Source organism: Rhinopithecus roxellana, chromosome 18, assembly GCF_007565055.1.
Source record: "Rhinopithecus roxellana isolate Shanxi Qingling chromosome 18, ASM756505v1, whole genome shotgun sequence".
NCBI lineage: Eukaryota > Metazoa > Chordata > Mammalia > Primates > Cercopithecidae > Rhinopithecus > Rhinopithecus roxellana.
Window position 1 is genome coordinate 56,681,581 of NC_044566.1, and position 14,742 is coordinate 56,696,322.

The 14,742-nt window shown below is 41.2% G+C and overlaps 1 protein-coding gene across 5 annotated transcripts in view; it reads left to right on the forward strand.

Moving 5' to 3' along the window:
- DCLK1 (doublecortin like kinase 1) overlaps positions 1 to 10,828 on the forward strand; it is a 359,929-nt gene extending 349,101 nt beyond the window's left edge. For all 5 annotated transcript variants that reach the window (XM_030922322.1, XM_010383111.2, XM_030922321.1 and 2 more), the window contains one exon: positions 5,657 to 10,828. In XM_030922322.1, the coding sequence (XP_030778182.1) occupies positions 5,657 to 5,821 (165 nt within the window). In that variant the 3' untranslated portion in view covers positions 5,822 to 10,828. The remainder of the gene's footprint in view (positions 1 to 5,656) is intronic.
- Positions 10,829 to 14,742: the final 3,914 nt, after the last annotated feature.

Genomic DNA, 14,742 nt, shown 5'->3' on the forward strand with positions numbered 1-14,742 from the left:
CTCTAAAGTGTTCATGGAGCCTCAAGCCTATACCTGAGGACATCCTTAATTTACAAAAATAGGCATTAAGAAGAGACCCTATTTGCTTGATGTCTGGGGATTTTTTTGTGACTGATAAAGAGTAAAGCTAGCCACGCACACACAAACAAAATCAAGTTGACTCTTGAGGACTCCCCCCTGACCCCACCAACAAAAATAGTAAAGGTGCCTTTTAGAAGTGGTTGAAAGGGCTCAGAATCTGAAGCTGTGATGCAGGATTTCAGAGGAACAAATTATGTTTCAAATGCTTTTTTTCTTTTTCAGGGGCGGGGAAGACATTTTCAATTGGATTACATATTTTATGACAATACCCTGTAATATAGTAGCCTATAGTGCTATTTCCTTGGTAACTTCATCTGTCCCAAACTGCATATCTGGGCTATCAAATTCATTTGGAAAAGATGAACTGCACCTGTTTTAGAGTCAAGTTAATTCTGTGGCCACAAACTTCTAAACATTATACGTTACAGTGTTTAGTATGATAAGAAATTAGACCGCAATAAATGCTTGTTGGATGAGTGAATTCGTAAGAGAATTTTAACTTTATCTGACATAAGAATTTGGTCATATTTGAAACATAAATTATAGTCTTAAATATTGACTCTTAATACTTTTAACTTCTTACTCTTTTGTGTTAGGGTTGCTTTGACTTATATTTTTTGCTACTGTTATTATTCAGAAAGTATACAGTCCCCTAAAATAATGCTACATTAATTAAGAAGTATTTAATACACAGTTAATATGTGCGCCACAGTCTACTAATCATCTGGAAAATGCCAAGAAGTTTCAAATTCTCCCATAGAATAGTTGGCAAGGTATTTGGGGAATATGCAAAGAAAAAAAAATAGAATGTCAGTGTGCAATTAATTCCCAAAAGTTTGGTCAAAACAATTCTTGCCTAAGGAGTTTAGAAAGAAAAAATATGGTACAGAAGGTAAAATTTGATCAAGTCTTCAAGAATAAATAAATTGGCAGGGCACAGTGGCTCACACCTGTAATCCCAGCACTTTGGGAGGCCAAGGCAGGTGGATCACCTGAGGTCAGGAGTTTGAGACCAGCCAGGCCAACATGGTGAAATCCCATCTCTACTGAAAATACAAAAATTAGCCGGGTGTGGTGGTGGGTGCCTGTAATCCCAGCTACTTGGGAGACTGAGGCAGGAGAATCACTTGAACCCAGGAGGCGGCGGTTGCAGTGAGCCAAGATTGTGCCACTGCATTCCAGCCTGGGCAACAAGAGTGAGACTCCGTTTAAAAAAAAAAAAAAAAAAAAGAATAAATACATTTGAGTGAGCAGAGAGAGGAAGAGAGGTAATTTCATGTTGGCAAGTACCTTGAACCAAGAGGTAGATGTGAGAATGATTAAAGCACATTCAGAGATGTATCAGTTTGGACTGTTTTTATGGCAAGTGAAGAAAACCAAAACCAAACTGATTTAAGCAAAAAAGGAAATGTATTCTTTTACATAACCTGAGAGGTTCACAGGTTGAGTCTGACTTCAGTGATGGATGGATCCAGCACTCAGTTAATGCTTGGTTTCTTGACATCTCCAGCCCTGCCCCCCTGTGTTGGCTTTAGTTTTGGACTTCACATGGTACCCAGGATGGGAGAAGCAGCTCCAGGCCTGCCAGTCTCTCAAAATTGGGGTTCATTATAAATGTGAAGTTCCAGCAAAAGTCTTACCATGTCCTATTGACGGAGTTGGGTGCCCATCTTGGGCCATTCATGGATATTGGGGAATGCAGTAAATTCAGGCTTACTCCTGAGTCACAAGCCCACACCAACCCTACTCCCAGAGATAGGAGTAGGGTCAACTTCATTGGAATCATGGAATGTGGGAGTGAGGAGGTATCCAAAGAGAAATTAAAGTATAGTTAACCATAGGCAGAGTAAACAGATGCTGTGCTTGAAAATCAAGTGTCCACTAAAGGAAGACAATGACTCTACTTATGCCATAGGATCATTTTGAGTAATAATAGGTACTACACCCTGGAAGTTTTTATTGGAAGCACATGGCAAAGGCTGGGCCAAGGAAAGAAATTGGGCTTTATGAGGAGCTGTAAATAAATTAATTGGACCTTGTAGAAATTGACCTGACAGCTGTGTGCAGAATGGACCAGAAGGTGGGTGCTCCAGAGAGAAGCAGATCACCTCTATTGTATTTTCTCATATTTCAGAAGCCACAAAGTTTTTGAAGAAAGAGAAACAGATTGCCTTCATTGTTTCCCATCTTTCAAATGACACAAAGTTCATAGAGTGTCTACTGTGTGCTGTGAACTGTGGAAAACACAGAGACGATATCCAAGGCTTGACCTTGGTTCTCCAAAGAGTCTACAATGTGGTAGGGAAAACAGTTAATTAGGGTCAATTATGGTGCAGGCAGGATGAACAATAATGGTACTAGATTGTCATGGAAATAGAGAAGAAAGAAGTTCCTAAAATACTTTCTCTAAGCAGAGTGGGTGGGGGCCGAGAAGGAAAGACCTGTGGGCAGTGATGCCCTCTAGAACATCTCTGAGAGCAAGTCAGTTGGGAGTCCTCAGTACTGGTTTGAGAATATTATGAGGACCTGAGGGGTAGAAAACTGCACCTCTGTCATCAGACTCAGGTCTCCTTAGGAGTTTACGAGCATCAAAATTCAGAATGTGTTCACGGGATTGTCCACATGGTGGATCCTGTCTGCTTCTACAAAGAGAAGTTTCTCTGATCATCAGTGTGGAGAAGCCACTGTCTTTTGGCCTTTGATACTACCTGTGGCCAGTGTCTTTCCCTAGCTCATGCTGGCTGGGAACAGAGAAGGGATGAGCTTCTGGGAGTGCAGTGACTTTAATTTATCATTTCAATAAACTTCAGAGTAAATGGGAAGACACTGCTTGGGCTTTGCACAGGAGAAGATTGAGTTCTGTTCCTAGTTAGCAATGCATATGGGCAAGTCTCTCCACATGCCTAGGCCTCAGCTTCCCTGCCTGTAAAGACAGAGCATTGGACAAAAATGCTTTATAAACCCTCATTCAACTCTAAGAGTCTGCAAATCCAATAGAGACAACCTTGAACCACTTATTCCATGACACATGCCCATGACCATGATAAATTTCCAAGAATAAGTGTCATGAGCATCCTGGGGATCCATGCACCTGAAAGCTCAGGAGCCTTTGTGCATGAGGCCTTATCTACAAAGGTGAACATTTAGAAAGCTACCGACTAGGGAAATCTGTAGGAGTGGCCAGAACTGACTGCTTCAACAGGGACAGGGGAAGGGCTTTCTAGGCAGGACAAGAAGAGAATATGATTGTGCTTATAAGGATTTGCAGAAATGAAGGTGAAAATGAGGGTGAGGGAACCATCCAAGCATGGGCTCAACATTAAGTGCCACCGGCTTCTGCATAAACTGAATTACAGTATTTGTGGAGAATGGTGTATTTCAGTGGCTGCAGCTAAGAGTGTGAAGTATTGAGTGGATAATGGGGAAATGAAGTAAATATCGAGAGGGCGCCAGTGAAACTAAAGGAAGGAGGGAAAGTACTGAGTTAAGTTCTAACGTGGGCTTTGTGCACATTGCTTTTCTATAACCTGCAGTTATTTTATTTTAAAACAATGTCTTACATCAAGTTGTAAAGAAAAGAACACCTTACATTTCTGGGAGTCTTGGCTGTTTAGAAAGCATTTGCACACCCATTTCTACCTATAGCAACTCTATGACAGTGGAAAGGTGCTCCTTATTTAAAAGATGAGAAACCCGGGTGAATGGTCAGCAATGAACAGAGTGGGACGCAAAATCCCTGACGCAAAATCCCTGACAGAGTGGGACGCAAAACCCCGATGTGCTTTTCTTCCCCACATCTGACTGCCTCTGTTCACAAGTCAGAATATTCCAATGCAAATGACTTTTTTCTTTCTCAAGGAGGTAGAAATAGAAAGATTTCTTATGACCAAGAGGTGTTTATATTACTCTTGGATTAACTACAAAATGCTTTTTATGTAAGGCAGACTAAATAGACGTCTGTTTTTTTTACAAACATTCAACTCTACACAAAGAGAACATTTCAGTTTGCTTTGAAAGCAAAATACCATGTGTTGTAACTTTACAATGTTTTAAATAAAGTTAGGAATTTGGGTTTATGACACTGAAAATATCATAAACTCAATAGGTATAAGACTAACAACTATATGAGCATCCTTAAAAATTCAACAAGTAGAATCAAAGGTAGACGTTTCAACAGACCTGTTACTGAATCATTGTATTAACAATCTAGTGAGACAAGAAGTGAATTATTGAAGTTTATCTTCCTCATTGGTTTGTAACACTGTTCATTCAGTGGGTGGATAGTTTCTAAAGTAGAGCAGTTCAGCCTAACGAAGCTGTTTACTGTACTGGTTCTACACACTGCCTCTCTTTATCTCTTTATTACTTCGTTTTGGAACTTTGATTGGCCTATTTTAGATCTAAGATTGCCCTAATGCTATACTGCAGTTGTATGAGGGGCTTAGTTTTCGCTTTGTTCTCAGAACCAGGCTGGCTATAAAATTATCTCTGTTCTTTGGGAGCTAACAGTAAATTTTCAAGAGGAAAAATGGTGGCGTATATCCCCATAGAGGAAAAGTAATCTCTTAAAAGCAGAATAACCTCCAGGCTACATCCTTTTAAAGAGGGATTTTCAAACAAGAACGCCTTCAACTTTTATATGCGTTCTATATTTTTCTTCAGACCTCATACCTACTCTTCTGCTTTCTGTGTAAGGTTTCTCTGTAATGACCCCATTTTCCCCCACACCCACTAAATCTGTGATGAAGTCATGCCGTCCCCCATTCTGATGTCATGGTAACTTCCAGAGCTACAGGCAGATAGCACATCTGGGGACTCCTCGGAGGTCTCCTCAGGAAATTGAGGCACAGAGACTGGGAGTTGGAATACCTACAAAACTGAATCTCAGTTTCATAAATTACCACATACTACGATGAAAATGAACTTTGTAAAGTGAAATCCGTGGGAAGGTTTCCACTTGGTTTAATTGCATTCAAAGCAGTGTTCAATTTCAGGCATTGGTTTCATTAAAATTAAACCAATCCTTCCCAGAAATTCATCCACACTCCCTCATCAACAGATAATAAGATCATTTAGAGTGAGGAGGTGCTAAAAGAACAGGATGAGCCGTGGCTCCGTTTCCATGTCTGACTGACAACTTCATCACCTTTCATCTGTATTATGCAGCTACCCAAGCTGCATGTTAATTGAAGTTGCCCAAGGGGGATTTTTACACACAGGACTCAGGCACCCCTTTTCAGAGAAGATGGGGGTGTCCTCTGGCTAGCCTAGGAGCCACCAAGGGTAAATAAATGTGGAGCTAGCAAAAGTCTGGGGAGGGGTGGGGAAGGGTAAACCCAGTACACCATCCATCCTGCCTGTGCCTGCAGATGTCATGACCAGGTCCCTTAAAGACCTGGATTTGTGGGGAGCAGAGGGCTCCCTGAGAGTGGTGACTGTCAACAAAAAGTGTGTCATGATGGACAGGTGAACTTGGCCAGTGTATTTTTTCTGACCTCAGAAAGTTCTAGAAAGAGTTTGTTTTGCCATTTCCCTCGCCCTAATTGTCCTCTTTCTCATTTTATGCCCCTGCTAGACCACCGCTCTTGATAAGGAGAGGCAGGTTTTCCGACGAAGACGCAACCAGGATGTGAGGAGCCGGTACAAGGCGCAGCCAGCTCCTCCCGAACTCAACTCGGAATCGGAAGACTACTCCCCAAGCTCCTCCGAGACTGTTCGCTCCCCCAACTCGCCCTTTTAATAAGACCCTTTTACTCAAAGTCCTAGCTTAACCCTTTGAGACTCTGAGATTTTTTTTCCCCCAAATTTGTGTAAAACAGTTTCATCTGATCTATCTAGCGCTCAATGCTTGAATGGCAGAACTGAAAGTGTTTTCAGGTATCTTTGTAGCGGTGTCCCTTTACTGAATGAGATGACACGTGGTGATTGTGAAGATGGTAATTTGCTGCTAATAGAGTCCTCAAAGGGTTAAGGCCAATTTGCAATTTTTTTTTTTAAACTTAGAAGCAATGAATGTTTATCAGTCAAGCTAGGATCTGCAGTATGTAATATAGCACTTGTTAACCCTCTGAGTGCATAGAATTTTATTGAGAATTCTTGTTGGGGAATTTTTCAGGTCTTTGGATGTATACACACATGTTTCTTGATTTTACTGCAGATCAAGGGGTGTTGTTAGATGCTGAAATGTCCAGAAAAGAAGGACATTTAGAATGATATCTTGTTTGTCCTTTTCTGTGGGTTTAGAACATGGCAGGTTTATAACTTTGACACACGCACTATTCTTTCTTCTTCACAATCCTATTCAGAAACAGATTTTTTTTTCGTTAGAGATATGACTGTCAGTTGCAGTGAGTTCTGCATCCCAGGTGGAGGGAATTGGGTTTGTGGCAAAGAGCTTGACCCCAGAAATAGATGGTGCCCCCCCAAATTGTCTCCACATGAAGATGTACTGATGATGCCCCAGAAATGCTGCTTCCATATCAGCTGCTGCTAGCACCAGCGCAGACTCTCAGGGAGTCACCATAGCTTGTCTTGTTCTTGGTGAGTGAGGGTCTCTCTACTCAGTGTCAGACATCTACAGGAAAGAAACAACCGGTGGAAAAGAGCAATAAATTGCCCGGTGCTCTGCAGGGCTGGAATTTCAAACAGTAAGAGGGAATAACATCCTGTGCTTTTTCTCACCTGCTTCCACGCACTGTGGTCATCACTGTGCAATCTACATCTAGTATGAAATCCACACATAGGAGAGCTGGGGCACAAGGAGCCTGGAGGCAGGTGCTTTGCAAGATGGCTGAGGAGAAAGCACACTGGGAACACAATCCAGAATGTTCTAACAATAAGTTTTCAGTGAATAAACCACTGGCAAGACAATTCCATGTGCACCTTTAGTTTACCTATATAGTCTCCCAGGAAGATCAGGATGAAAGACCTAGATGATACCCCTGAGGATAAAACCTCCATCTCCTAAAATGATTTTTTTTAATACCACTGTCTTTAGCTGTCCAGGAGGTCATAGTGTTTTTTTCTGTCTTTGGGCCAAGTCCTGTCTGCGACCTGTATTTTCACTCCTGTCACCAAATCAATCTCCCTAGTGCAGAGTCTCCAGGCCTGAGTTTCTTCTGGAACAGATTCCATTTTAGGATGGGGATTTGCAGGTTCTGTGCATCACCGCAGTGCTCAGAGAGGATTCTCCTGGCATGTCTTAGAGGCAGTTGCCCAGCTCAAATGTGCTCCCAAGGTTTGCTGAGCTCTGGGATCCATGAGACAACCAGGGAGAGATATCTCATGAAATTTGCATCTGGTGGCTGAACAGTACCTACGTTCTCTGTTTGAATATATTTTAATACCTGAGAGTCTTAAAATTTGTGAACAACGTTTCTATAGTCCTTTATTTTCAAATGCACATTGATCTTCACTTGCTGCATTTTTACTCTTCAGCCCTGAAACTATGGTCTACATTAATATGGATTTTTAAATCACATGTCATTACTTTTGCAACACCATCTCCAAAATTTTTTCTCTTTTACATTTAGGTTCATCTCTGTGGTCTGTGTTGTCCTGACATGTAAACAGCATATTATTTATTGAGGGTTTTTTTCCCCTCTTTTGGAGCATCTAGAAGCGATAACACACAAAATCACAAAGTAGCATAAATTAGTAAATTAGTTGAGTTGTTTTTTGGGGGGAGGTGGGGGTGAGGGGCACAGAACACCAGAAAGAGTGTTGGTGTATAGGTAGATTCCATATTAATGAGGAACACTGAATTAGTCAGAAATTATTGCTTTCTCTAGTAATATAAAGCAAAGCGCTATTCCAAGGCTACGGAGTAGCTCTACAGCCTGGCCTCAACTCTAAAAGTATGAAGAATGCAATGGGCAGAGACCTACCTGCAGTGGACTGTCATTTTCCTTTCTTTCTCTGAATTACTGCTTTTTCTGTGGGCATTAACTATATTGCTACAGCATCTAGTGTACTGAGCCTGCAGTGCATGGCTCAGGCCTTTTCTCATCGATGTCTAGGGGGACTCTGGACTGTGTGAAGCTGGGGAGTGTTTCTCAGCACACTGCAGAAGGGCAGCTCAGAAGAATGCAAGGCCCATTCATCATGGGGATCCCAGCACATCACTGTAGAATTTGAGTGATCTGTGCTGAATAAAGAGTGGAATGTGACCAGTCAAGTAGAAATCTTGAGTAATCAGATGGAATGCAATCTTTCTCACATTAAGCTACCAAGATCCTGAATGTCAGAGATGTACTCAGAGGGTTAACAGACAAGCACAAGGCATGCTGACTACATTGGTGTATCCAGATTGCTTTGCTTTTAGCCAGTGCTTTCTAATTTTTTTCTCGACCTTCTTGGGATAGTTCAAGTTTGAAATAATTAAGTGGTGGTGTTCTTTAAGGAATTTCTATAACCAAATTGATCTTATTTTTGATTTCACTTATCATAGAACAAATATGTATCATTATGGCAGTGTATCTATGTAATTATCAATTTAATCATCACCACAAGTGTTTCCATATTTTTTCCCAAGTATTTAATATAGCTCTCTTCTGGTGGTGGCCTGGTGATGGGGACCATCTTTCTTTTACTGACACATGACCAACCATATGGTATTTTCAAGGGAATTTTAAGATTCATCTTTTCAGTTTGATAGTTGACTAGTTAAGGAAGAACTCTTTCATTACTTGCATCGTGTAAATCATCTCTGTAGACATGTGTTCATATTAATGAACACATTTTTTTCTCAACATTGTAGCAGAAATCATTTTATTCGTCATGATCAATGAATATGTGATTTGCTCCAGATCGTTAGAAGGAAAAGTAAGATTTCAGTCATCAAAAATGTTTTTACCGTAGCCCTCATCTAACTTACACGTGGTGCATATTAAAATAAACAGAGAAAAAAAATGTGAATAAACTACTGAAAACACTTGGTGTTTTGTGTTCAATGAGACCTTCCTGCAACCTGCTCCCCATGGGTGGCAGTTAACAGGCCCGTCAGATATTGTTGAAAGAAAGCAATATATCCATGAATGAAGGCTAAAATTGCAATCCTTTACCCTTTGAGGCGTATTTCAGTTGAAAACAAAAAGAAAAGAAAATTTGACTTAAAGGGTCACAGAGCTCCCATATGACCAAGTCTCAGGCACATTAAATCACGGTTGTTTACTGGCCAAGGGCGTCCATTAGACAACTCTATCCCTTGCGCTGAAGCTCAATCGTGCTGAGGGAGAGCTTTCTTAATATTACTGTGTTGCTCCTAGCCCTTCTCTGGGTTAGGATCTGTCAGCATTTCTATGATAAACTACTATTCTCAAAGGTTTTTAATTTGACCATAAAAATGTGCCCCAGGCTGAAGTTTGCTATACAGGGCTGTACCAAAGAGTGAAGGTTTACTTCCTTCTCTTTCCAACTTCTTCCCCATTCTCCGAAGAAAAGAACAACAAAAAAATCTGGTATCGTCCCTCCTTAATAGTGATTTCAGAATTTTGGAAAGCACCAAAATCCAAGATGGTAGTTTTAATGTAGTTACCCATTCGGATATGTTTTTTAAATTTAATGGGTCACCTGGCATATATTGTAGATAACATATCTTTTCTATAATTTGTAAGTCAATAATTTTTTTAACTGCTAGATAATATTTTTTGGTTTTTTTGCCCAAGGATTTTAAAAGACTTGAAGTTGGTCAGTTCAAAACTCAGATTTTTCTACATATTGTCTGCCATGCCCATCGGGAGTTTGGGAAAAATATTCTCACACAGACCCTTACTTTGCATGCAGTTTAGAGGGTCAGATATGTGCTTCTTCTGGGGACAGAGATTTCCTTAATTGTCAGATTTCATGGAGCCATTCTAGTCTGTTGGGGAAAATAGTGATTAAAAGCCCTTCCAAAATTAACATTTTTGACAATTCAGATATGATAAGAAGCAGAGGAGAATAACACACTTTACTCTTTTCTTGCTTAAAGGCAAACAAATCAATGAAACTTGAGGACACACTAAACATTTGATAACTGCAAATGTGCTTTAAAAATTGGTTCAATGGTGCTTATACATGAAACAGTAACAAATGGGGTTCCTAGGACTGTCAGAAGGAATCTTTCGTTTGTATGTAATTACATACTGGAGGAGGAGGTGCTTTTAAGCCTGTCTTTTATTTTTAATCATCTCAAATATGCAGCCATTCATCCAGTAACATTAAGGGTCGTAAACTGGTGGGAAACAGGAAATTCAATGGAGAGGCCTAAATGCCTCTGGTTAGAGTGGGGGTTTTTGTTTGTTGTTTGTTTATTGTTGGGCTTCAACACTGAGCATCATTTCTGTGATCAAGTTTCTAACTGGCATGTGTTTTGATCATGACATTTACCATATCTTGCCCATACAGACAAATAAGAGATCTAGTTTCATTTTTTTTCCCTGAAGAAAGAGCACTCTCTAAAATTAAATCATACCTGTACATTTCTTCAGTATTTGTTTCTGTTCAATGAAATTGAGGCCCTTGATGTTGCTTTAATGTAAAAGTGTCTATTTTTGTCTGTGATATACTTTATTCATTTAAAGTAAGTAATAGTTCTAAAGTCTTCACTGTTGCTACTAAGAGAAAATAGAATTTTAAAGGTGATGATAAAGATGCTATAATGTCAGTTCATTCCAGTCCAATCAAATGTAGTGAGAAAAAGTCCTTGAATAGTTCTCTAGGGACAATTTCTCACTTGCCATTGACATTAATCTTTGGTGTATTCTCAGAAAAAATAAAAAGAAATTGAAACTGGTCCAAGGTTATAGTCATATCCTCGATAACTTTTGAAAAAAAATTTATTAGGAAATTAATACTGGCCTTTTTCATTCTGGCTGAAAGAAAATTATTAAAGGATTAGTTGAGTGTGAAATTAAATAGTATTTTGCTCATACATACTAAAAAGGTGGGTAGGACTTGATGCATTTAAACAAGTTTCTGAAAGGTTTCAATTTGACTCAAGAAAAAAATTCAATGTTTCCTTTAAAAATACTGAATTTATCACTTGCTGCATGGATCAGGTGACACAGGTTAATCTTTGATTTTCAGAATCCTAATGAAATAACTTTGGAACAATTTGTATCCTTAATTAAAGGTGGAATGAGATCCAATTTTTCCCCCTAATCCTTCAGTTTAAGCTAATACATGTAGGTTAATGTGGAATGAAATCATCTGTGATATAGTATGTTCATTTATCAACTAAGCTTTTTTGATGTTGCCTGTTTTTATGTAAAACATGTTCTTAAAGTTAATAAAATAATAGTACTTGGTGTATGAACTACTACATAATACCTTGGCTGCAGGGTACACTCCTCAGTTCATTTGCCATACTGGAGTAAAATTTCATCTTAGTTCAATTCATAATTGACACATTCAGTCCACGAAGGAATAGCCCAGCTGTGTTCTTGGGGGGAATTCTCTTTATGCAAGGCTTTAAAAATTAGTCATGCGGTCAGAGTGTAGCTTTCCCACATGTCCTCTGTAGCACAGTGTGTATTTCATGAGCATAATTCAAAAATAGCTATTCCAAAAATGTCCCTTTTCATATATTACCTTCCTGCCTGGGCCACTGACTTGGATAAATACAAATAAATCAAATACCATTCAGCTCTATTTTATCCTTCAATCTACGTGCATAGGATCTCCAGAGAAGGGTGTTGTTTTATCCACTAACCTGTAATTAGCTGCCATTTTTGTAGCAATTTCCCATTAGGCATTCCATGTGTAATATTGACCTTAGAGAAAATTGCAAAACCTTACAATGGATTTAAGTTCTTTCCTATTGAGCTTTTCAATGTTAGGAGATTGAAAAGTCAGCCAGCAAAAGTGACTGCAGGTTCCCTGGTGTCCTATGAAGGTGCCAGAATATCTCCAAGTGCTTGTAAAATTAGCGGTCACCTTCCCTGCTGTCCACAGGCTGCTGCTGCAGCTGCTGTTCTCCCTTTTGCTGTACTGTCGTGAAGTCACTAGGTCCTTTCTAGACTCTCTGGCAACTGCTGGGAAACAATAGCTAAAGTGATTACTTCCTAAAGACCATTACCTTGTTTTACGAGGCTGGCAGCTCTGCCAAACACCTGCCATCGAAAACCTGGGCCTTGGTGTGAAAGCCTCAAGCACAAGTCTGGGATTGGAGATGATAAAATTGCCACATATGGGAATTGGGAAAGAAGGACCTTCCACAACTCCTGGCCCTTTGGATGGGTAGTGGGCAAGGTGGCACTCATTATGTACAGGGAAGACGGTCCTGGAAATGGAAGTAACTGGGTAACAAACACAAAACAGGTGTAGGAGCATCCTGGAAATGTTCTTATAACATTTCCTAAATGGAAGGAAAGCTGTGCTCTTCCTTAGAAGGTAGCCTGCTCCCCCCTACTACCGTCCCCCCAGCTCCAGGAGGAGTACCAGGGGAAGACGAGAAGCCACACCCAGCCAGCTGGACCGAACAAATCCATGCTGGCCATCAGCACGGTGACAGATGTCCCAGCCAGCTTGCTTGCACTTCCAAATCATTCATTTAAATGTTTCTTGAGCGAGTGCCAACAACATGGAAGGCACTTAATTTGAGCCTAGAAAAGAAAAACCTCGTTCTCCATGTTTATTTTCACTATAGATCAGAAGACTTTAAAGACAGGAAAATATATCTCAAGCTGGAAGGCTTGCCATTTATTCTGAGACTCTTAGTCCAGGGTTCAGCTGATGTACACACCCACATGTAGCAAGTCCTTGCATGTATGGCAACTTCCATTCTCTAACTTGAGGATGTGTGTCTACCATCTGCCTGTTCGATGGTACATGCACCCCATGGTACTCTTGGCTTGACTCCTGGGATCTGAGCTGGAAGGCTTTCCCGAGTCCTCTCTGCCATCTCTAATTACTGAGATTTTACCTCTTGTCATATTGCACTATGTCCATTAATGCAGCAAGTGTTATCAAGGACCTACGATGGGTGATGTACTGTGGAGGCTGAGATAAACAAGCCACAATCCTGTTCTTAAGAATTTCCTTCTAGTGAGAAATCTTTTACCCTGGATGTTCACAGGGTGGGACAACTAATTTATCACTCACAGATGGCAGAACTCCAGTTTGTCAGGGGCACAGCATCACTACCAGCCTGAGACTGGCTCTCAGCATGTGGAGACCATGCAGGCTGCTTGCAAGCCAGCCATCAGTCACATGCAAATACACTTGTGGCCCACTCTATTACAACAATTCAAATGTCACCCTTAGTAAACCCCTAGAAGGAAAAACAAAGAGAGAGGAAAGAAAAAGAAAGAGAAGGAAGGAAGGGGGAATGAAGGAAGGAAGGAAGGAAGGAAGGAAGGAAGGAAGGAAGGAAGGAAGGAAGGAAGGAAGGAAGGAAGGAAGGAAGGAAGGAGAGAAGGAGAAAGGAAGGAAGGAAGGAAGGAAGGAAGGAAGGAAGGAAGGAAGGAAGGAAGGAAGGAAGGAAGGAAGGAGAAAGGAAGGAAGGAAGGAAGAAGAGAGAAAGAAAGAAAGAAGAAAGAAAGAAGGAAAGAAAGAAAGAAAAGAAAGAAAGAAAGAAAGAAAAGGAAAGAGAAGGAGCGAGCAAGAAGGCAAGGAGGGAGGGAGGAAGGGAGCAAAGGAGGAAAGGAAGAAATAAAGGCTGAAGAGACAAAGTTTCCACAGTCTTAAAACTGGGGTACCATTTGGAATGTTTAAAAGGAAGGGAAATATCAATGTCTCCCAAAGTGTGTTCCTCAAAACTGAGATGCTGTGTGGGAATCATGGAACACACTTTGGTATGAGTTTGACATGGGTCTTGATCTCCTCACATTTTCATCCATGAGTACAGTCTCCCTGTGACAGGGTGAGTGATAATAAGATGTCATCAATGGCTCTATGCATGCATTCTTGTTGGAAGCAGGAGGTGGAGCCTTTCCCAAGAATCTTCTAATTCTCACACGTCATGATCCATTCTTTCCTGGACTTTCAAAATTCTCTTGGAGTACCTATTCTCCACCACCTGGAAGGACATACCCTGAACCTGTACTACTAAAAGGAATTTTAGCCTGGGGAAGCCCTCCCCGACACCTCCCTCCCCATACCCTCCCCACCATCTGTCACATAGGGGAGTCACCTGCTCCCACCTCCAACAAGTTCCTGTCATATGCCCCCATCCCTCTGCTGGATCTGGGGCTACACAGCAAAAGCCGTAACCACTGCCTCTCCCACACTCACAGGCCTGTGTGAGAAAGAAGTAGAGAGTTGCCGTCCAGCATGACCAGGGTCGAGACAGAGGAATGCCCAAGACAAACACGTGGGATCACTTTGGAAGGTCATCTAACTGCCATGGGCAATCAGAAGCTTTCTGAAGAAAGTGTCCCTGAGAAGGGCCTAAGAGATTAGCAGGAATCAGCCAAGAGAAAGAGGAAGAAGACAGTCCAAGCCATGGGAACAAACGGTGCAAACACAGAGAACACAGAGGCGCTCAGAATCTGCGAGATGGAGGCTTCAAGTCAGCCCCAGTGAGGCCAGGGTGGAGTCCAGTGAACCGGCCCATCTCCTGGCTGTGCGAATGTGCTCAGGATGGGGTAGGGAGCTATAAAAATGAAATGGTGCCGAATGCCAGGTCCCACGACTGGCGAAGGAGGAAGTGGGGCAGGGAGGATGGCTCTTGAGGGAGCA